Raw genomic sequence first — 23,378 nt, 5'->3', positions numbered from 1 at the left:
GACATAAAAGCCGCTTTCGATCGAATTGACCATCGCATCCTACTGAGAAAACTATCCCGTCTTGGTGCTTCCGACGAATTCATCAACTGGCTGAGATCATACCTGTCTGGAAGAACGCTCCGTGTCAAGCTCCTGTCTCACACTTCATCTCCGTTTGCTGTTTCTTCGGGTGTTCCGCAAGGCAGCAATCTTGGACCACTGCTGTTCGCGATCTTCTATAACGATGTGTCGCTTATTCTAGCATGTGACTGTGTGTCGATATATGCAGACGACTTGAAAATCTATCTAGCCATCGAAACCCTCGAGGATTGCCGACGGTTACAGAGCCTGCTAGACCAGTTTGTGAGTTGGTGTCGCCTGAACAAACTAACTATCAGTATAAATAAATGTGTCATCATGAGTTTCCATCGAAAAAGACAACCAACTATATTCGACTACACGATCGATGATATTATCTTGGAGAGAGTCAGTCAGGTCAATGACTTGGGCGTAACTCTCGACCCTAAGCTCACTTTCGACGCACATCGATCTGCATTGATATCCAAGGCCAATCGTCAGCTTGGGTTTATTTCGAGAATCTCTAGGGACTTTACTGATCCCTACTGCCTGAAATCTCTCTTCTGCTCGCTTGTTCGGCCGATTCTTGAAACCGCATCTGTAGTATGGAGCCCGTACCAACACATGTGGATCGTCAGGATTGAACGGATTCAAAAATGGTTCATCCGTAGAGCGCTTAGGAATCTGCTTTGGTGTGACCCGCGGAACCTGCCGTCATATACAGCTAGATGTCGCTTACTGAACTTGAATACTCTTGAGCGTCGTAGGCGTATTCAACAAGCCACCTTCGTTGCCAAACTTCTTTGTGGTGAAATCGATGCGCCTAACTTGCTCGAGAAGATGAACTTTCGCGCTCCCAGTAGAATTCTACGATCCTCGTTTTTGCTGCAACCGCTTGCACATCGTTCATCGTATGGTCAACATGAGCCGGTCACGGAAATGATCAGAACCTTTTCATCCGTAGAGCAGTTTTATGACTTTGGAGAATCATCACTACGCTTCAGAAACCGAATTGAGAATCCCGATGTGTTTAATGTTATGTTTTAATGTTATGTTTTAATGTTATGTTTTTGTTCGACTATTATACTAATTTTTGTTCATTAAGACGATTTTGTCAGATGAATGTTATATCTAAACAAATAAACAAATATTGAAATGCTATCCTTTGAAACCCGATAATTGCCTCTGGAGAGACTTTTAATTTTTGATGTTTCAACGGGTAAAGATGACTACAGTAACCTTCTTCAAAACGCAACCTATGAGATTGTGTGCCAACAACTTGGTGTCCGGCACCTTTTCAAAAGTTGGATGGAAATCTGCTGCCAACATTGCCGCTTCATGATATGCCCAACACATCATGTTCCAGTAAGTAAAGGATTTGCAAAAGGTCAGGTGAGGGTGTGTCATAGTCATCGTGTGCATAGAAGACAATTCAAATGAAACGATTATTGTAAAATGTTCCAACGATTAATCCATAATCGATTAAATGGAAAAAATACATCTCTAGACACAAACTGTATAGATGAACAGTCGTCATGAATCGTCTATTTGTCACAAATTCTAATAAAATGATTATGTTGTAGCAAGTGTTGCCACGATCGCAGCAATCCGGACATAGAAAAATTATCATGACGATTTTAATTCGAAAGAAAGAAATTTGAAGCCGCTAAAAATTATTAGAATTGTGAATGATGCGATATTGGTCTCTATGAGGAATACTTAATTGAGCTTTAAAAAAATATTTTGAAAAATTTTTGATATCTGAGAACTCCTAGATTTCGAAACATCTAAAATATTTTAGCCTAAAAATATTGAATATCGAAAAAAATTAATTATGAAATGATCTGTGACAATAGTTAGAAAGGAAGAAAATGAAGGTCAAAGTTGATCCTACGGGCCACTGCATATGTCACGTAGACTACCATAGTCTCGCAAAGTGGCGTGAGCGCCAGAGGGAAGAATTCAGTACGAGGCTTTTCCTAAAATTGCATATATAATCAGCATACGCGTACACTAGGAAAATCTGATCTGTACAAAATGTGTACACTTGATGGAATAAACATTGCCATCGGCTTGATTTAAAAAAAAAGCTGTTTTTTAAGCTATGCTACCAGTTTTTTTTCTGCCGTAATCTCGCAAAGTGACGCAAGCGCCAGAGGTAAAAATTTTCAGTACGAGACTTTTTGTAAAATTGCATGTATAATCAGCATACGCGTACATTACGAAAATCTGATCTGTACAAAATGTGTATTGTTGATGGAAATACATTGCCATCGGCAAAATGCAGTTTTATTTAAGCTATGCTACCAACGCCAGTTAGTTGTAGAAACAGCAAATTTAAATCGCTGTTTCCACAACCGATTGGCGTTCATCCATCAAAGTATGTGAGAAACTGTTTCCAATTATTTTCTCCAGCATGCTGTCGTTGAGCGAAGCATCAGGAAGCATCAGGGAGAAGAATTCACACACCTTCCCAACTTTGTAGCATGGTTAACGTAATTGAGGACCCGATTGTGATAATTATGGACTGCACCGATTTTTTCGAATTCAAAATGCAATTGAAACCATCCGTGTTAAATAACATAATGCCGTCCGAAATTATCCGAAGTAAAACAGATACAGTTTACGAGAGGATGTTTTGAGTTTTGTTACAAGATGTGTTTCGTTTCGTTTGGAACATTTAGAAGAGTGCAGCTGTTCACCAAATCCGACATTTACCCTTCAAGCAACACTCAGCTTCAATTTATCCGATAGAGAAATTGAACAGGTGAGGAAAGTAAATATCGTCAAGAACCTTTGTCCCTTGATGTCTGAAGAAAAAAGACACTACATATTAGGGAATCCTTGTAATCAACAATTAAATTGATGATTTTTAACTATTTAGTTCTAATCTTTATGAACTATATGTGAGAACAACACTTCAATCTAGGATAAACTTTACATTAAGATGAGTTTGATTTTATGAATTTAAAGTACATGGTTTTGTGAGCTTCCTAGTACATGATTTGTAATTCTGAAACAAAATTGCTATTATAAAAGTAACATTACATGGGGATGGACTGTTTTGATTAAAATATTTGGCATGACAAGCTTTTCGGAAAAGTGTTTTTTACAAGAAAGAAGGCATGTAACTTTTATTTTGCTAAACGTTCATTACGGAAGATGTTGTTATGTGAAATTTGCTGTCCCTGCTCGTTCATCGTACTCTATCAGAACAGATCAAAAAATCACATCGCATCACTTTCAAATTACTTCACAACATAGGGAAAATGGCGCTTGCGCCCCATCACAGTGGAAATGGCGCTTGCGCCACTTCGTTTTCAAGCTTTCACGGGGTCATTTTTTCACATTTCTGTAAATTTTCACAGTTGTTTGGAAGGATTTGGTATTCTTTATCGATCTATAACAAAAAAAGTAAAATGTCAATGTTGGCGCTTGCGTCACTTTGCGAGATTACGGCAGTTTTGAGCGAATCTCATTCACTGTTTCCACAACCGATTGGCGTACATCCATTGAAGTATGCGAAAATCTGCTTCCAATAATTTTCTTCAACATGCCGCCGTCGAGCAAAGTATGAAGAAGCATCAGGTAGAAAAGTTCTGCACATATTTCGACTTTCGAGCAGGCTAACGTATTTGAGAACCCAATTGTAACAATCATGGACAGTACCGATTTTTTCCAATCCAAAATGCGATTGAAACCATTCGATGTAAAACAGATACCGTTTACGCGAGGATATTTTGAGTTTTGTTACAAGATGCGTTTCGATGGAGAATTTGAAAGAGTGCAGCTGTTTCGACATTTACCATCAAGTTTTTTGGAAAAATATCACAATTGCAAAAAAATGGTTTTTTTTCCAAAATATATATTTTTATCAAGACTCATATGGCGTTAGCCTGACGGGGCCGGAGGTTAATATTTTGACAGTTTTTCTTATTATCTATGTTAGTAATATGTAACCGATTACTCGCGGTCGGCTCGAGGTTAGTATTACAAGTGTTCTCGTAATTGGGATGTTGCTGTCTCCAATGCTCTGTACGTGTGCCCGACACGGGATACTTCCTATTGGGATGCAGCTGACCATTAATCAGCAACGCCCCCCTAGTATGTACCCCATATCTAGCGTGGTGCATCTTCTCGACTCGAGGAATCCAGGATAGAATGGTCACTAGCCGGCGCAATCATCAGCTCGTGTAGAGTTGTCATGAGCGGTACAACCTTTGGCTCTTGTTGAATCATCAGTGGACTGCATAACCTTTGGCCCGTGTATCTGTAAAGAGTGTGATATAGGGATATGGGGATATGAAACAGGGACACAACGAAGGAAACATCATTAAACGTTGACATCGGCGTTTCTGAGGAACAGGTATAGATGAAGCAGAAGATCAGGATCACGGCTACCTAAGATATCCCGGACGGGGATCTCCGATTGTCTGCCTTGTGCTCTCAGTGCTCTAGAGAGCTGAGAGCGAGCAGTATGGAACCGGATACACGACCAGACAACATGCTCGATGTCGTGGTAGCCATCGCCACAATCACAAAGATTGTTTGCTGCGAGCCCAATGCGATAGAGATGCGCGTTTAGGTTGTAGTGATTGGACATAAGCCGAGATATCACGCGAATGAAATCACGACCTACATTCAATCCCTTAAACCAAGCACTCGTCGAAACCTTAGGGATAATCGTGTGTAACCAACGACCGAACTCATCTTCACTCCACATGCGCTGCCAACTAACGAGTGTGTCCTGACGAGGAATGTGAAAAAATTCATTATAGGCAATTTGCCTTTCAAAAAGTGTGCCTTCTGAAGCGCCCACCTTAGCTAGCGAGTCCGCTTTCTCATTCCCCGGAATCGAGCAATGAGAGGGAACCCATGCTAAGGTAATCTTGAATAATTTTTCGACCAAAACACTCAATAGATGTCTTATTCTTGTTAGGAAATAAGATGAGCGTTTATCAACTTTCATTGAGCGGATTGCCTCTATTGAGCTGAGACTGTCTAAAAAAATAAAATAATGGTCGATGGGCAGTGTTTCAATGATCCCTAGAGCATAGTATATCGCACCCATTTCTGCGACATACACGGAACAAGGATCTTTGAGTTTGAAAGAGGCACTGGAATTTTCATTGAAGATGCCGAAGCCAGTCGACCCGTTTATGAATGAACCGTCAGTAAAGAACATTTTATCAGATTCAACTTTCCCATATTCTGCCGAAAATATCGGCGGATAGAATCGGAGCGTAGGTGATCTGGTATTCCATGGATTTTTTGTCGCATGGACAGATCAAAAATGACAGAGGAATTGCAAAAGTATGGGAAGCATACTTGGTTGGAGATGCCTTGTGAAGGGTGCACGTTGTGGGTATGGTACTCATGGTATAAAGACATAAAACTTGACTGAGGAGTCAGTTGGAGTAGATTTTCGAAGTTATCAATCACCAATGGATTCATGATCTTGCAACGGATGAGAAATCTGTAGGATAATTCTGTGAACCGAAGAGTAAGCGGGGGTACTCCTGCCAAAACTTCGAGACTCATCGTATGTGTCGAATGCAAACACCCCATGGCTTTACGCAAGCAACGATATTGTATCCTCTCCAGCTTGAGAATATGAATCCTGGCAGCTGATCGGAAGCAAAAACTGCCATATTCTAGCACTAACAATATCGTTGTTTTGTACAACTGAATGAGGTCTCCTGGATGGGCACCCCACCATGTTCCGGTTATTGTTTGGAGAAAATTGATTCTTTGCTGGCATTTCTGTTTCAAATACGCAATGTGTCTCCCCCAGGTACATTTAGAATCAAAATATACACCCAGGTATTTGAAAAACATAGAGTGTTGGATCGTTTTTCCGGATAGGTAAAGCTGGAATTGGGCGGGTTCGTGCTTCCTAGAAAAAACAGGAAGTGGGTTATATCTATGGTATAACCGCAAGGGTGACGTAGGACTATCGTTGATTTAGAGATCATTTGTATGAAGTTGAATCTGAATTCATTCTGAATGAATGAATATTTGGAGAACTTCGAAAACGAGAGCGTTACGTTGGAGGCACAAGGTTTTATGCATCCAATATTGGATACGGAAATATCCTACTGATGGGGAAGAATAATCTTCAGAAGCTATCCTGTTGATTGCGATTGATTGAAAAATCACAAAACCTAATGTATTTGGTCACAGTGTTACATGGATAGAAAACATTAAAATAAACTCTTTCACATGAATATATTTTGAAAATTCCCAAAGGAACTGGCAGATTATTTTCCAGCAATGATTAGATCTTTCCGGAACTTTCTCGATGCTGAATGGCATCCTAACGGAAAGAGTTCTGCGCGTGTATGTGTCGATCCTTCGCCATCCACCTCCTCCAGCACGTTAGGCAACGATGTTGTCTTGTCGATGTCCTCACGAAAAATGAATGTGTCTCACCACCAGAATATCGCTTAAGTATGCTTTTTGTGTGTGATTGAATCGAGAGAAGGTGTGGTTTACGATGGCAATTTGGAAGGCAAACTAGAGGGGAATGAACTCTCTGAGCTCGGAACTTTCGGCGACTGAGCAATAATCGATTGCGGGCGCATACAATATTGGATACGGAAATATCCTACTGATGGGGAAGAATAATCTTCTGAAGCTATCCTGTTAATTGCGATTGATTGAAAAACCACAAAACCAAATGTATTTGGTCACAGTGTTACATGGATAGAAAACATTCAATTAAACTCTTTCACATGAATATATTTTGAAAATTCCCAAAGGAACTGGCAGATTATTTTCAGTAACGATTAGATATTTCCACATTTTCCTCGATAGTGGAAGCCCACCAGTGGTTAATGCCAACTCGATAACCACCTGTTAATAGCACTTGATTGAAACATATTTGGTCACAGTGTAACATGGATAGAAAACATTCAATTAAACTCTTTCACATGAATATATTTTGAAAATTCCCAGAGGAACTGGCAGATTATTTTCAGTAACGATTAGATATTTCCACATTTTCCTCGATACTGGAAGCCCACCAGTGGTTAATGCCAACTCGATAACCACCTGTTAATAGCCGCGCGTGTATGTGTGTGTAGCGATGTCTTCCCAGGGAACCGTTTGTGGCATCACTCTCCTCCTGATAGATTCCCTTCTGGCCTAGGGTGCACAAACAGGCTCTTGGTGACACCGTTCATCCGCGCTTTCATGATAAATAAAGAGCTTCACCGCAACAGCGACAACATGCTCCAATCGCTGTTCAATTAGAACTGAGTGGATTCCCGAGCGCCGCTCGCTTATATACCGATTGGTGATTTCAATAGCCTGTTTTGAAAGCAATTTTAAGACTATTGAAACAAGTTTTTGGATCAAAAAGTAACAAGTATATAACGCGTAGACATTTTATCTTTCGAATGAAGTGTTTATCATACCATTTCGTTCAGTTGTTTAGGAGCTATTAACGCTCAAAATCTCGGTCTCCGGCGTAACGCTTTCGTTTTCGAAACTTTGATTTTACACCCCGGTATAGAAATGAAAGACGTAGTCCTACGTCAAAACGACCATTTCAGTTTTCTCCGTAGAGAATTCGATACCCAGCTTGAGGGCCCACGTGAACAGATTGTTCATGGTATCTTGCAACGACTTTTGCAGAGCGACGGGATTAGTACCCGTGATGGAAATAACTCCATCGTCTGCAAGTTGTCTCAGCGTGCAGTCTCTAGTTAGACAATTATCCATATAATTGACGTAAAAACTGTACAAGACGAGGCTTAGGCAGGAGCCTTGTGGTAGGCCCATAAAACTGTAACGAGAAGATTTTGAGTTGCCATGAGAGAAATTCATGTGCTTTTCTGACAGTAAATTGTACAGGAAATTATTCAGAATTGGTGAAAGTCCACGATTATGAAGTTTCTCTGAGAGAATTTCCATGGAAACTGAATCAAATGCCCCTTTGATATCGAGGAAATCGGAAGCCATTTGTTCTTTGCGAGCAAATGCGATTTGGATTTCAGAAGATAGCAGCGCGAGACAATCGTTCGTCCCTTTACCTCGGCGGAAGCCAAACTGCGTATTTGACAGCAAATTGTTCGCTTCAACCCACTTGTCCAAACGAAGTAGAATCATTTTCTCCAACAATTTACGAATACAGGATAACATTGAAATCGGCCTATACGAGTTGTGATCGCAAGCCGGCTTGTTGGGTTTTCGTATGGCTATCACTCTCACTTGTCTCCAGTCATGCGGGACAATATTCAGCTCCAGAAACTTGTTGAACAAGTTCAGCAAACGCTGTTTTGCCAAGTCGGGAAGATTCTTCAACAAGTTGAATTTAATCTTGTCCGACCCCAGAGCTGAATTGTTACATGAGAGGAGGGCAATTGAGAATTCTACCATCGAAAAATTCTCATAATCGCATTGGAGCGGAATATCGCGTACGACGCTTTGTGCAGGAACAGAATCGGGACAAACCTTCCTTGCAAATTTGAAAATCCAACGGTCAGAGTATTCCTCACTTTCATTGGTATGGTTCCAGCCACGCATTCTCCAAGCCGTATTCCAAAGAGTACTCATAGCGGTCTCCCGTGACAAACCATTGACGAATTTCCGCCAATATCCACGCTTTTTTGCTTTAATCAGACCTTTTAGTTTGGCTTCTAGAGCTTGGTACTTTCGAAACCATTCCACTAATCCAGTTTTCCTGAATTTTTTGAAAGCGGATGATTTTTCAAGGTAGACCTTTGAACACTCCCTGTCCCACCAAAGTGATGGAGGACGACGTCGGAAAGTGGTAGCCGGTACACGTTTCTTTTGAGCTTGAAGTGCGCTATCGTAAATCAAACTTGATATAAAATTATACTCTTCAAGGGGAGGAAGTTCATGCATCGAAATGATTGCTTCAGATATTAATTCTGCAAATTTTCTCCAGTCAATATTCTTCGTGAGGTCATACGCAATATCGACTGACTCACTAGATTTTGATTCATTGGCGATCGATAAAATTATTGGTAGGTGATCACTACCGTGGGGATCTTGGATTACCTTCCATGTGCAATCCAGGGATAATGAAGAAGAGCAGAGAGATATGTCTAGCATGCTTGCTCGTGCAGGAGGGTTGGCTATCCTAGTTGCTTCCCCAGTATTTAAAACTGTCATGTTGAAGTTGTCGCACAGATCATAAATCAACGTGGCACGGTTGTCATCGTGACCCCCATGCTGTTCCATGGGAGTTGAAGTCACCTAAGATTAACCGCGGCTCCGGCAATGCCTCGATAATATCAATGAACTGATGGCGGCCTACCGTAGTCCTGGGAGGAATATATATCGAAGCAATGCAGAGTTCTTTGCCATTGATTTGTATCTGGCAAGCGACAACTTCAATGCCTGTAATCGATGGGATAGTGACTCTATAGAAGGAGTGACGTTTTTTGATCCCCAATAGTACGCCACCAAACGAGTCGTTACGATCTAGGCGAATAATGTTGAAATCGTGAAAATTCAGCTCGTCGGCTGAACAAAGCCATGTTTCACAGAGAGAAAATACATCACAGTTAGAACTGTGAATTAAAAATAAAAAAAGTCACAGGAGGGTTGTGTCCAAGACACGACCGCATAGTTGACGTAGGATTCCGTTAGGCTATCTGCTGCATGCTGATTTTGGATATGTTTGAAGAATACATTGAATTATATTGTTAAACTCTTCGATAATGATTTGGGTCTGTTTTGTCTGGTTATAATCATTATCGAACACAAGTTTTCTCACCAAAAAAAGAGTTACTTTAGTATGGAGAAATTATATTTGAATTGGAAAAGGTAATTTAATTTATAATTTTTTATTTTCTGACTGTTTATTCAACCCATTTCCTTTCCCTTTAACCCTAACGGAACACTTTGCTACATGTCTCAATGCAAATTTCAATTGGGCTAACATCACCCAATACGATATGTAGAGCATATGTGAAATCACTTTTTCGAATACTTCTTCATTTTTCCAATTTTGCTCGTCGCATGAACTTTCCTTGGGGGAAAAAAATCGTTTGATATTTCAAGTCATGTTAACACAACAGCTACCATATACAATTTTACACTTACAGTTGTGCTAAAAGTTTCACAATACATGATCGGTCATTGATATGAAATTTCACGAAGCAACCAACATAAAAGTTCCAAATTTAAATTTTATTTATATTCTATCAAGCATAAGTTCTATTCAGTTCATTGAAGTATCATTCTTCAATCAACCCATCGAAAGATTCTTATTGGAACGAAAATAATAATAAAAAACACTCGTTCATCACTCCCAACTTATTCGCCAGCACGTATGCAATCAGCAATGTCCACGCTAGTTACAATTAGCACTATCCACTTGTGCGCGTCGTTAGTTAAACTATCGACCACGAGGGTATTTACATGCTGATTTCCCTCAGACACCTTGGATTTGAAATCTGTTAGAGAATACATGTCGGTGGGGAAAAAAGCTCGCCCTTCCTTCATGTATTTGCAATGCCGATTTCCCCCAGGCAGCTTGGTTTTAATGTCTCTGTTAGGGAACACATTTCGATGGGAACAAAAGCTCCCCTGCTTTCATTTGTTTGCAATGCCGATTTCCCTCAGGCAGCTTGGCTTTGATGTCTCTGTTAGGGACCTGCCGCATATGTCGCCAATTTCGACCAATCAGAAGTGGCTATTTCCGTTAGAATAGGGGTTGAGATTTTTCAATTGTTCGATAGTAAGTTTCATGACATATATTATTTTATTCAATGTAAAAAATTGTTATGGAGTGCCGAAATTAATTGACGCAAAAATCTCATCAATCCATCATGAAATGACTGGGAAATAAGCATTTGAAATTGGACAATTTTCACGGTGCGCTCGATTTTCTATTTTCAATTTGTACCCCAATATGTTCCCGAATGACGTAATCCTACGTCAAAAAATTTAAATTGGTCTAGTTTAGGAATGATGCTTCTGCAATTCCACTGTATGACAGTGGTCAAATCCTTGACCTCTTGCGCTGAATTAGGCATCGAGGGAAATGAACGCTGCTAAAAAGCCACATTTTTCTTTCAAAAATGTTCTCACAACCGGAAGCAAACATAATACTATGCTTTTAAGAGGATCATTTATATTTAAAGCATTTAAAATGTTATCCACAAGGTCTGAAAGCGCAAGCAGGCCAGGTAGTGGCTGTTGCTTCGACCGCGAAAATGGAACAGACGTGTTCGTTGTTGTTCCGGGAAGTGCTGAGGACCCCTGGTTAGTAGCATGACCACGTAAACCGGGAGGTACTTGCTTCGGCCTATTCTCAGCACGTTCAGTTCGAGGCTTCATTCCAACTTGGGAAGTTTCGGTATTCTTTCTGGGGAGTGATGGAAAAGAAGTAATTTTTCTTTTCCTGATGGCACCCTGCGATGTACCGGAACATCCGGCATTGGGAGCGTCAGCAACAGGCTCGTCGTTCTGCAGAATGGAGTAGGCATTGTCCTGTGTCGTTGGCACGGAACTCTTAAGCATTTCTGCAAAAGTCCGCTTGGAACGTTCCTTTAAGGAACGCTTGAGTTTTTCCCCTCGTTGTATGTACACCGGGCATTGAGTAAAATCATGAGGAGTCCCGCCGCAATGAAGACACTTGTGCTCTTTCGCGCAAGGATTCTCATCATGGCTCTCTCCACAATCTGCGCAACGTTTTTTATTGCAACAATAGGCGGCCGTGTGACCGAGTTGCATACATTTGTTGCATTTCATTACCCGGGGTACAAACAACCGAACAGATAAACGAAGTGCCCCTATTGCAACGTAATTTGGAAGGGCGAAACCCTCAAAAGTCACACGAAAAGAGTTTGTCCGATTGAGAATTCTTTTGTCATTTTTATATGACACAGATTCACTTCACAGTTTTTAGTGTGGAGTTCTTGAAGCGACCGACATCATCGATTATCTCTTTTCGGGTCAAACCCTTTTCGGTTATTACGCCGTCTATTTCGACGTTGCAACAGGGTACGTACACACGATACTCAATCGCAAAGAGGTCGCAGTGCGTTATTTTGTTCGCTTGGGTCCTGCTTGAGACGACAACTCGTAGTTTGTCTGGCCCCATCCGTGTAATTTCGGTAACGTCAGAAAAATGTTGAGTTAGTTCCTTCGAGATGCGAATGACATTGAGAGGTTTGGATTTTCGTCTAAAGTACACAATGAATGGGCCTTTGGAGCCTTCAGGGTATTCTTTAGGACGAAAATCCTGTTTCTCGTCGATTTCCTCATCTTCGGAACTATCAACTTCGTAAACAGAATTTTCTACCTCAATTTCTGCTTCATCCTCCTGCTCTTCAGGAGGAGGTTCGGTATCAGAAATATTCAATTGCGTCAACGGGGGGTCCTTCCCGCCCTCAGCCATATTAGAAAAATCGGCCAACTGTTCGATATGAACAGAATATAATAATTATCAAAATGAATAAGTAAAAAAAAATATTATAAGGTTATGCTGCGGATAATATTTATATTAATTTATTTTATTTATATAAAATTCTAAAATGAAAAAAAAGTTCCAATAAAATTTCAACGGTAATGTAACCAAGAAAAAATAGACACCCCTAATGCCAACGTTTGCCGATTTGGTAAACACACAGATGAACAATGGTGTAAATCGAGCACAGATGGTAGAAGGAATGATAGGAGGACAAAAGAAAAATAAACTTATACTTGCCGCTGCTGTGTGGCGTGTGTGATGAATCTGTCTGAATTGTATCCTCTGCGTCTCGGTCGCGCACCACTTTGAGCTTCGCTCTACTCGCAAGCGCAACCGATGAAAAAAAAACACAGTCTGATTCGATGTGTCAAAAAACACCTTTGTTGGATCGTTTCGAAAACCTGTCCGATCTACTTGCGAGTTATCGAACGAATGAACGAATGAAATGAAATGGATTTTGTTTTCGTAATTATTGATTGTATCTGTTTTTATATTTTACATGGTTCGGGACCAAGATCGCTATACATTTTTATATTTTTTGTTGAAAGCTGAGGATTTTTTACATGATATACTCTGAAATCAGAGATCTGTTTTGTTCGTAGTTCGAAAGATATGAAACGTAAAATAGAAATTGACCCCCTAATGAAAAAAAATAAAAAAATACGGGTCTAATATTTTACAGTAAGAAATGGAATGGCTGAATATAATGATGTTCGGTTCGTTTGTGTACGCAATATAAACTCGAAAAGCTCGAACTGATTGAGCTTAGCCTATGATACAATATATAAAACAACCAAACACATCTAGGATTGTCGTCACAACATGAAAAATTTAAAAATTCAACTCAACAATGCAGCGCAATGTGCCACAGCAAAGCGTGGCAGGGTACAGCTAGTTCATTAATAAATTCAGAACACATTCCAATAACAGAATTCGACGAGTTTGAGCAAGCGTGGGTGAAAGCACCTATTGCGGGAGAGATACATATAACGGTTCGGCTGAAAATTTCATAAGATTGACGTCTAAATGGCGCCTCTTGCAAAAATCTACTTGACTATCACAAAGCACCATCTTTCAGTGGATACGTATCAAAATTTGAGCGCAATCGGTCGATTGGTCCTCGTCAGTTACAGCATTGAGAGTGAAGCAACTTTTGTTCTCGCTGTATCGCCCTCGAAGGCAATTATGTTGAATAATTAAGTTGAATTTTGCAACAAAAAAAATACTATGTCACCTTACAAACTTTTCAGCCGAACTGTTATTTGCATCTGTTTACTTCCCCCTGATCATGCTCAAATTAGTTGTTATGAGAAATTCTTTGAAGTTGCTGTTGATATTTCATCTTCCTTTGCACCAGAATAAAAAAAAAAGATTTCAAACAACGAAATGCGGATTTTATCACTGATTTCGATGATGAATTTATCTTGCTACCAGCTGTTGGTGATAATAAGTAATTCTCTGTAAATTATTTTTGATCAAATATCCGGTCTTGAAATGAATCAGATAAACAATGTTTATAATCGACAGAAATGCTTGTTGGGTTTCTTGTTGACATATACACATGACACATGATTGAAGATTTATGTGTGACTGAATCAGGACCTTCACTTTGGAAAAATGAACCTTTCCACACAGCTATCGAATATTTTATATTTGGATGTATGTAATCTATCCAAAAACCATTCAAAGTCTCTGATTATACTAAAGCAAACTATCAATTCATTAGGTGTAGACTTAACTGTATCAATTGGCAGGGTTTATTTAGAATTGTGGAATATATTGAAGTAGCAGTGGCGAATTAAGTTGCACACCCAATATCACGAAGATACAGGAGCTTGAAAATCGTTTGAAAATTCCGCTCTTGTTCCTTTTATCGAGCCTTGTGTTCTGCACCAAATGGTTCGAAAATGTCGGGTCATATAATGCATAATTCCTTACAGGATTAAACCAGTGCAGCATACGATTTAATTTTAAGCGAATAATTACTGGCTTGATTTATGTACCGCACCGCCGCAGGCAAATGAAAACAAAATAAACTATCATTATGATGTTGACAGTTATATAAACACAGAGATGATTTATTTGCCAGCATCGCCGAACACTCCCGAATGCTCTCCGCGCCAAGAAATAGTATGCGAAGCATAGCAGAATAATTTAATAGGATGGTGCGGAACCTCCTCAAGCCGTGCACAGACCTAACAGTTTGCTCTACATAATTTCGAGCTGCATTTAGGCGACCAAACCTGAGTAAAAAGTAAATGTTCCAACCGAAAATAATATGGTTCAACGGAATTTGAACCATAATAAGTTTAATTATTGCCATTAAAAAACAGAGCAAAGCATTGAGTCTGTACCAAGCTTTAGATGAACATGCTTACCGTGTGATATAGCAGTTAAACCTTTCTTCTGCTCTTTTGCATTATCCATTCTTTCAGAAACATTGTTTATAGATGACGCCGACGTTATTTCTATCACTGGTATCTTGCTTGCTGGAAAATAAACGCCATTTATCATTACGTCACTATAGTAACATCAATCGGTGGTCTTACATTCCGGTAACACGTGATAAAGCGCAATGTTTAGATGACGAAAACGGCTGCTTATTCCTAGAGCCGATTGTGCAAATAAGACATGAAACATCATCAGTATATAATAGAGGGCGTAGAATGGGCAGTATCCCAACACATTGGCACCTATTGATAAAGGAAAAACAGTTGTACTACAATTTATCCCGTTATCAGGATGAAATGTTCCACTGTGTAGGCTGTAATGGAAAGAAATACAAATCAATCACAACAAATATGTGTGCAGTCACGTGAAGCATTAGTTAATAAAGACATGTCTTTTTGAAATCATGTCGACAATAAGAATGAAACTTGTATTTTCTTTCAATTTTCAAATAGTCATAACTCTTGGAAAATGCAACTGGTTGAATTTGACGGGGAAAGATTTGTTAACATGAATCAAAAGCCGCCTCTAGATAGATACATTTACATATCATTTAGTAGAAATTACACTAGAAAACCTCTCTAATCACGCCCTATAAGAGATAACATTAACTATAATATATTATCGAAATACTATTTTAAGGCTATAATGTCATCTATATGTCAACACAAGAAACAGGAAGATCTGCCCATATAGAAAACTATAATGCGTCTCCATTTGTCCAGTCCAATAACACTCAACTAATGGAGAAGTGTGTGAGTTTGTGGCAAAACAAAACTTTATATTTGAAAAAATATAGCTGCAAAACAAGAAAAAAAAACTTTCCAGAATTTCTGATATATTAGGGAAACAGTTTGAGTTTTGTCAAAAAAACAGCTGGAGTTCCTTCGACTCTCAACGCACCAAAATCCATAGAAATAAAAATTTAAAAGTTCTCGCCTAGTAGATATTGGAGAAGCAGTTTCTTATTTTTTTAGAAAGCTCATCTAAATATTTTTCATTTGCGGTAAAAAGATCGAGAATCGGCTAAGCGGTTCAATTGTTACAAAATTTAGAAAAAAAATGTTTTTACAATGAAGTGAAGAATAGCAAGTCTTAATTTACTGATAAACAATAAATACTTCTTACGGTATTTCTTTGGATCCATTGTTTGAAATCAATTTTGACTGCGAATGACCAGAGTGTAATTTCCTTCTTTAACTGAATTAATATAACGATGATGACGACGATCACGGCTTACCGATCCGCTTCCAACTACATATATATCATGTGTTGAATTCAACAGTCATTGGGTTTAGTTATTTGATTTATTTAGAAGTAGGAACAATGACCAAACTTTGCAAGGAAGGTCTGCCCCGACACCGTTCCTGCACAAAACGTCGTACGCGACATTCCACTTCAAAGCAATTATGAGAATTTTTCGATGGTGGAATTCTCAATTGCCCTTCTCTCATGTAACAATTCAGCTCCGGGGTCGGACAAGATTAAATTCAACTTTTTGAAGAATCTTCCCGACTTGGCAAAACAGCGTTTGCTGAACTTGTTCAACAAGTTTCTGGAGCTGAATATTGTCCCGCATGACTGGAGACAAGTGAGAGTGATAGCCATACGGAAACCCAACAAGCCGGCTTGCGATCACAACTCGTATAGGCCGATTTCAATGTTATCCTGTATTCGTAAATTGTTAGAGAAAATGATTCTACTTCGTTTGGACAAGTGGGTCGAAACGAACAATTTGCTGTCAAATACGCAGTTTGACTTCCGCCGAGGTAAAGGGACAAATGATTGTCTCGCGCTGCTATCTTCTGAAATCCAAATCGCATTTGCTCGCAAAGAACAAATGGCTTCCGTTTTTCTCGATATCAAAGGGGCATTTGATTCAGTTTCCATGGAAATTCTCTCAGAGAAGCTTCATAATCGTGGACTTTCACCAATTCTCAACAATTTCCTGTACAATTTACTGTCAGAAAAGCACATGATTTTCTCTCATGGCAGCTCGAGATCTTCTCGTTACAGTTTTATGGGCCTACCACAAAGCTCCTGCCTAAGCCCCCTCTTGTACAGTTTTTACGTCAATGATATGGATGATTGTCTAACTAGACACTGCACGCTGAGACAACTTGCAGACGATGGAGTTATTTCCATCACGGGTACTAATCCCGTCGTTCTGCAAAAGTCGTTGCAAGATACCCTGAACAATCTGTTCACGTGGGCCCTCAAGCTGGGTATCGAATTCTCTACGGAGAAAACTGAAATGGTCGTTTTTTCTAGGAAGCACGAACCCGCCCAATTCCATCTTCACCTATCCGGCAAAACGATCCAACACTCTATGTTTTTCAAATACCTGGGTGTATATTTTGATTCTAAGTGTACCTGGGAGAGACACATTGCGTATTTGAAACAGAAATGCCAGCAAAGAATCAATTTTCTCCAAACAATAACCGGAACATGGTGGGGTGCCCATCCAGGAGACCTCATTCAGTTGTACAAAACAACGATATTATCAGTGTTAGAATAGGGCAGTTTTTGCTTCCGATCAGCTGCCAGGATTCATATTCTCAAGCTGGAGAGAATACAATATCGTTGCTTGCGTATAGCCATGGGGTGTTTGCATTCGACACATACGATGAGTCTCGAAGTTTTGGCAGGAGTACCCCCGCTTACTCTTCGGTTCACAGAATTATCCTACAGATTTCTCATCCGTTGCAAGATCATGAATCCATTGGTGATTGATAACTTCGAAAATCTACTCCAACTGACTCCTCAGTCAAGTTTTATGTCTTTAGACCATGAGGCATCTCCAACCAAGTTTGCTTCCCATACTTCTGCAATTCCTCTGTCATTTTTGATCTGTCCATGCGACAAAAAATCCATGGAATCCCAGATCACCTACGCTCCGATTCTATTCCGCCGATATTTTCGGCAGAATATGGGAAAGTTGGATCTGATAAAATGTTCTTTACTGACGGTTCATTCATAAACGGGTCCACTGGCTTCGGCATCTTCAATGAAAATTCCAGTGCCTCTTTCAAACTCAAAGATCCTTGTTCCGTGTATGTCGCTGAACTGGGTGCGATATATCACGCATTAGGGATCATTGAAACATTGCCCATCGACCACTATTTTATTTTTTCAGACAGTCTCAGCTCAATAGAGGCAATCCGCTCAATGAAAGTTGATAAACGCTCATCTTATTTCCTAACAAGAATAAGACAACTATTGAGTGTTTTGGTCGAAAAATTATTCAAGATTACCTTAGCATGGGTTCCCTCTCATTGCTCGATTCCGGGGAATGAGAAAGCGGACTCGCTAGCTAAGGTGGGCGCTTTAGATGGCACACTTTTTGAAAGGCAAATTGCTTATAATGAATTTTTCCACATTCCTCGTCAGTATACGCTCGTAAGTTGGCAGCGCATGTGGAGTGGTGATGAGTTCGGTCGTTGGTTACACCCGATTATCCCTAAGGTCTCGACGAGTGCATGGTTCAAGGGATTGAATGTAGGTCGTGATTTCATTCGCGTGATATCTCGGCTTATGTCCAATCACTACAACCTAAACGCGCATCTCTATCGCATTGGGCTCGCAGCAAACAATCTTTGTGATTGTGGCGATGGCTACCACGACATCGAGCATGTTGTCTGGTCGTGTATCCGGTTCCATGCTGCTCGCTCTCAGCTCTCTAGAGCACTGAGAGCACAAGGCAGACAATCGGATATCCCCGTCCGGGATATCTTAGGTAGCCGTGATCCTGATCTTCTGCTTCATCTATACCTGTTCCTCAGAAACGCCGATGTCAACGTTTAATGATGTTTCCTTCGTTGTGCCCCCGTTTCATATCCCTCCTATCCGATCGATAAACTTTTACTTAGTCGCGGCAATACATACACACACTCTTTACAGATGCACGGGCCAAAGGTTGTGCAGTCCACTGATCATTCAACAAGAGCCAAAGGTTGTACCGCTCATGACAACTCTACACGAGCTGATGATTGCGCCGGCTAGTGACCATTCTATCCTGGATTCCTCGAGTCGAGAAAGACGCATCACGCTAGATATGGGGTACAGACTAGGGGGGCGTTGCTGATTAATGGTCAGCTGCATCCCAATAGGAAGTATCCCGTGTCGGGCACACGTACAGAGCATCGAAGACTGCAACATACCAATTATGAGAACACTTGTAATACTAACCTCGAGCCAACCGCGAGTAATCGGTTACATATTACTAACATAGTTGTAAGACAAAAATTGTCAAAATATTGGACTCCCGGCCCCGTCAGGCTAACGCCACATGTGCCTTAATAAAATATATATTTTGGGGAAAAAAAATTACTTATTCATTCAAATTGTTCAGCAAAGTAACAAAGTAATTTGAAAAGGATATTGTGTTGCTGAAATCAAACGAGTAGTGTAACGGATTATTTCTCATTTAAGTACACTAATTCACAATATAATCTTCGAAGAAAAGTTCCCTTTAATATCCATCCCCAGCCACACTCCATCTCGACACATCCACTCTTTTTTCCTCATCAATCACACCGAACGACACAAATTGCTCGCTGAGGAAGACGTTCAACTTACCCGAGTCTTGATTTTCTTTTTTCACTTTTTGCGCTATCCGATACCAGACCCAAATGTCGAGGGCTGCAAAATTAAGCAACTTATCTCATTATTTTACGTTTCACTCGGTACCGCCTCGGGCAATTGTTTGCAATTGGTTGCGAAATCCGGAGGAGGGAAAATCTCTCACCTAGCGCTCCTGTTATGATGACTCCCACCAAAGCTAACATTGTGAGACCTTTTCGCTTCTCTTTGCTCTGTTTGTCCGCCTTGACATACACCGAAAGCATATCGTCCGCCTAGAAATGGTTAAAATTAAATTCAAAAATATAAGCAGAAAAATACAGGCAAAGGCAAAGCCGAAAACCCGAATTTCAACTCAGAGCGCCTTCCATGGAAGACAAGGCAAAGTTTTCATTTCGGGCAGAAAATTCATCGGAGCATGAAAAATGTATTCAATTTAACAAGCGTAAAGCGATAATTTCCGCTGTACTACATTTTGTCTACCGGAAAATAATTACTCCGCCAATTAAGTCATTTTGTTCTATGAGGCCAGAATGGGTAGCACATAGCTTTTACTGTGGTATATGCTGATTTTCTACTACAAAGCGTAATCTTTCCAACATTTAAACATCAAAGCGAACGAATACCTCATTCAGACGTTGATTGAGTTCTCTCACGTATGGCAATCCATACACACCGCAAAAAACTCCGCAAATGCAGGCAGAAACGACGACCGATACATCCAATGTAGTGACCACCTTAGAAGTTGCTGTCTTCATCCTAATAACGAAACTTTCCAAAAGGAATACTCTCAATTTGTGTCAATTTAAAATTTGATTGTAATTGGTATTTTAAGACATTCAAGCGTGCTCGTGTCTTTCAATATCTATAGGGTTTGCAACCAACAATACAGCTTTAACCAGACATGTGCAATTATCTAACAATTCATGCATGTGTACGAGTATTGAAAACATAACAAAACACTAGAAGTTATCATGAACATACATTGCTTCAAATAAATACAGTAGAACCTTGATTATTCGTGAAAGTGAGTTTCATAATAATTCTGTAGGCTTTCCCGATTTTTTTCATTGAATGATGGATCTTGCTGTATTGTTCCGATCATGACCTTAACATTATTCGACCACTGGGGGATACGACCTTACAGATGAATAGTTTAACCCCTTAGCCTACGATTTCATTTCTGAAAGAGCGAACCGAGGTTTAGGTTTTGGCAAAGTGATTTCACCACGAGTGAGACTCGATATTGTAGGTGGTAGGGTTAATGATTTCTGTATTGATAACACATAGTTGTTCATGTTAAATAGCTTTTTTTGGAGGAACTTAAAGAAGAAATAACTCGGATTTTCAACAGCATCGAAGTCGTAATGTTATCGAAATAAAGGGGTGATCACACCGAAAATGCCCTAAATAAGCTTTATTTTCGTTTTTTATAAATAAAAATCGGTTCACTTTTATAGAAGTTATTGAAATTTGTTGCGTGAGCATTTAATCTGATAGACCCTGTACTAAGTAAACAATCTTTCCAGATCAAAACGCTGTCATTTGTTTCTAGGTACCAATTATTATAAAATTTCACGCACTCGACTTTCAGCACAAAGCAACATATATCTTCATTTACAGGACTGTTTACATTTTATTTTACAGGATATAAAAAGTTCAAATATTAGACGAACTACACTCAACGACTATTCTACAGTAGGGTAGGACGGGGCTGGTTGGTCATTTTTGAATAAATTTGGTTATAACTTTGTAGTACGTAGTTTTGCGATAGAATGCTATGTACCACAATGAAGCTTACCTATATAACCAGAGAATCATTTATTTGAGATTTTTCTTTTATTTAACGCCTTTATATTTCAGAATAAATTGGCCAACTAACCCCACACACGGGGTAAGTTGGTCAATACATACAGCATGTCTATCATATAAAAGGCATGTTTTTTTAATCAAATAATAAGCGTTTCCATTAGAGTTTTCCTTCATTATTAATTAAACGATTAAAACAAAAACAAAAACAGTTAACAAATATCATGTTGTCGAGAGAAAAAAAAACATATTAATGAAAATTTCAAATTCTCATCTTTTCTCTATCTGAAACCTACATAAAGGTCTCGAAAGTCTAGCTCGACTTAGAATAGTAGCTTCCGGATTTTTTGATCGATAGCGTGGAATTCTGTTGTTGGAAATTAGTCAGGCAATCTTTTTCAGCCATTTCGTCTCTCTTCCATGTAGCTGGCATCAGAATCTGGATTTTTATTAAACCTTTGTGTTACGTTAGAACCGATTTTTTCATGATTATTAACCATTTTCATCATTCTTCGCCGATTGCCCGAAGTAACCAGACGAAGGAAAGTCGCGTCCAAGTTCCGTTATCGGTTACCGCGTGATTGTTGTTTTTTTTTTGCCGCTGAAGAGTTCATTTCGCTATCTGGATAGTGAGTGAAGTGCCCTGCCTGCAAGTGGATAGAGGCTTTCATCCTCGGAAAGCCAAGCATTGGTTTTTGTTTTGTCGCTGCTTCGCCGACATTGGAAATTTCGCCGAGTCATCGAGCCAACAGTGACAGTGCGGGTAAGCTTTCACCGACGACTGTGTGTAGTGGTGTCGTAGGCACATTCCCACCACCAACGAGCTTTCAGCACGCTCCCGTTCATCTGCACTGGAGTGCGTTCATAGGTGAATAAGATTGAATATAGTGAGAGAAAATATTTATTAATTATAAGTTTTTTTTTGTTTGTTGTTGTGAATTATTATTATTGTGAAATATTATTTTAAAAAAAATACTTAGAATATAAGTGCCAAATTTAAAATGGCAGAGGGTGGGGGACCTTCGGATATGGAGGTCTCTGACTCTAGTTCCCTCCTAAGTGATAAAAAAAGTCACTCAAACGCGTACCAAATACGGAAGATACTTCTTCTGGGGACGAGTCAGCTAACCCTACCAAGCCTCCCTCCAAAAAACTAGCAAATCTCCCATCTGCCCTTAACGATCCCACTCTACCTTCAACCTCGTCTTCTCCCTCTGTTCTTCCCGCTCCTTCTCAACCTTCGTCTTCCCACTCTCAATCCCCGTCCTCGCCTTCCCCCCCTGTTATTCCCACTCCCCGTGTAAAGGTCTATCCAGAAGATGCGCCCGGAACTGGTCCCTGGGTTGTTTTCTTCAGGCCTAAGCCAAATGGAAAGGCGTTGAGAGTCATGCAGATCGCGAAAGATCTGGCAAGGTATACCTCCGTTTCGGAAATTTCGAAGGTTAGACCAAACAAATTGCGAGTTGTCGTGAATGATCGAAAAGACGCAAACAAGATTGTTGTCGATCAGCATTTTACAATTGAGTATCGGGTCTACATTCCATCTCACATAGTCGAAATTGAGGGTGTGATAACCGAAACGGGCTTGACGTGCGAATACATTACGAGTGAAGGTACCGGCCGTTTTAAAAAACTGCCCTCGACGACTGTTAAGATCTTGGGTTGCCGCCAGCTCGGAACAGTCTCCCATGAAGGAGAAGAAAAGAAATTTACGCCGTCCAACTCGTTTCGAGTCTCCTTCGCTGGTTCAGCTCTCCCTGACTACGTGATGGTGGATAAATTGAGGTTAGCCGTGCGACTTTTTATTCCAAAGCCAATGACTTGTCTAAAGTGCAAGTCAGTTGGTCACACGGCTGCTTATTGTGCCAATAAAGAACGATGTGCCACTTGCGGAGAACAACATGAGGGGAAATCCTGCAGTGCGACTGAGCATAAGTGTCCATATTGCGGGGGATCCCCACACGTGCTCTCACCTTGTGAAACATACAAGGCTCGCTGGGAGAAACAGAAGCGCTCTTTGAGGGAACGCTCT

The 23,378-nt window shown here is 40.1% G+C and overlaps 1 protein-coding gene across 6 annotated transcripts in view; it reads right to left on the bottom strand.

The window, feature by feature from the left end:
- The window catches only part of LOC129768283 (gustatory receptor for sugar taste 43a), a 47,506-nt gene that overhangs the window by 6,167 nt on the left and 17,961 nt on the right, over positions 1-23,378 (bottom strand). For 3 of the 6 annotated variants that reach the window (XM_055769814.1, XM_055769809.1, XM_055769812.1), the window contains 5 exons: positions 20,164-20,308; positions 19,704-19,812; positions 19,535-19,597; positions 15,058-15,201; positions 14,887-14,997 (listed from right to left, as the gene is read on the bottom strand). In XM_055769814.1, the coding sequence (XP_055625789.1) occupies positions 14,887-14,997; positions 15,058-15,201; positions 19,535-19,597; positions 19,704-19,812; positions 20,164-20,308 (572 nt within the window). Of the gene's footprint in view, positions 1-14,886; positions 14,998-15,057; positions 15,273-19,534; positions 19,598-19,703; positions 19,813-20,163; positions 20,309-23,378 lie in introns of all 6 variants that reach the window. The other 3 variants (XM_055769810.1, XM_055769811.1, XM_055769813.1) reach the window with 3 other exon arrangements.

Source organism: Toxorhynchites rutilus, chromosome 2, assembly GCF_029784135.1.
Source record: "Toxorhynchites rutilus septentrionalis strain SRP chromosome 2, ASM2978413v1, whole genome shotgun sequence".
Lineage (NCBI taxonomy): Eukaryota > Metazoa > Arthropoda > Insecta > Diptera > Culicidae > Toxorhynchites > Toxorhynchites rutilus.
Note: the sequence above shows the minus strand (reverse complement) of the source record. Positions and strands in the feature narration are given on the sequence as shown.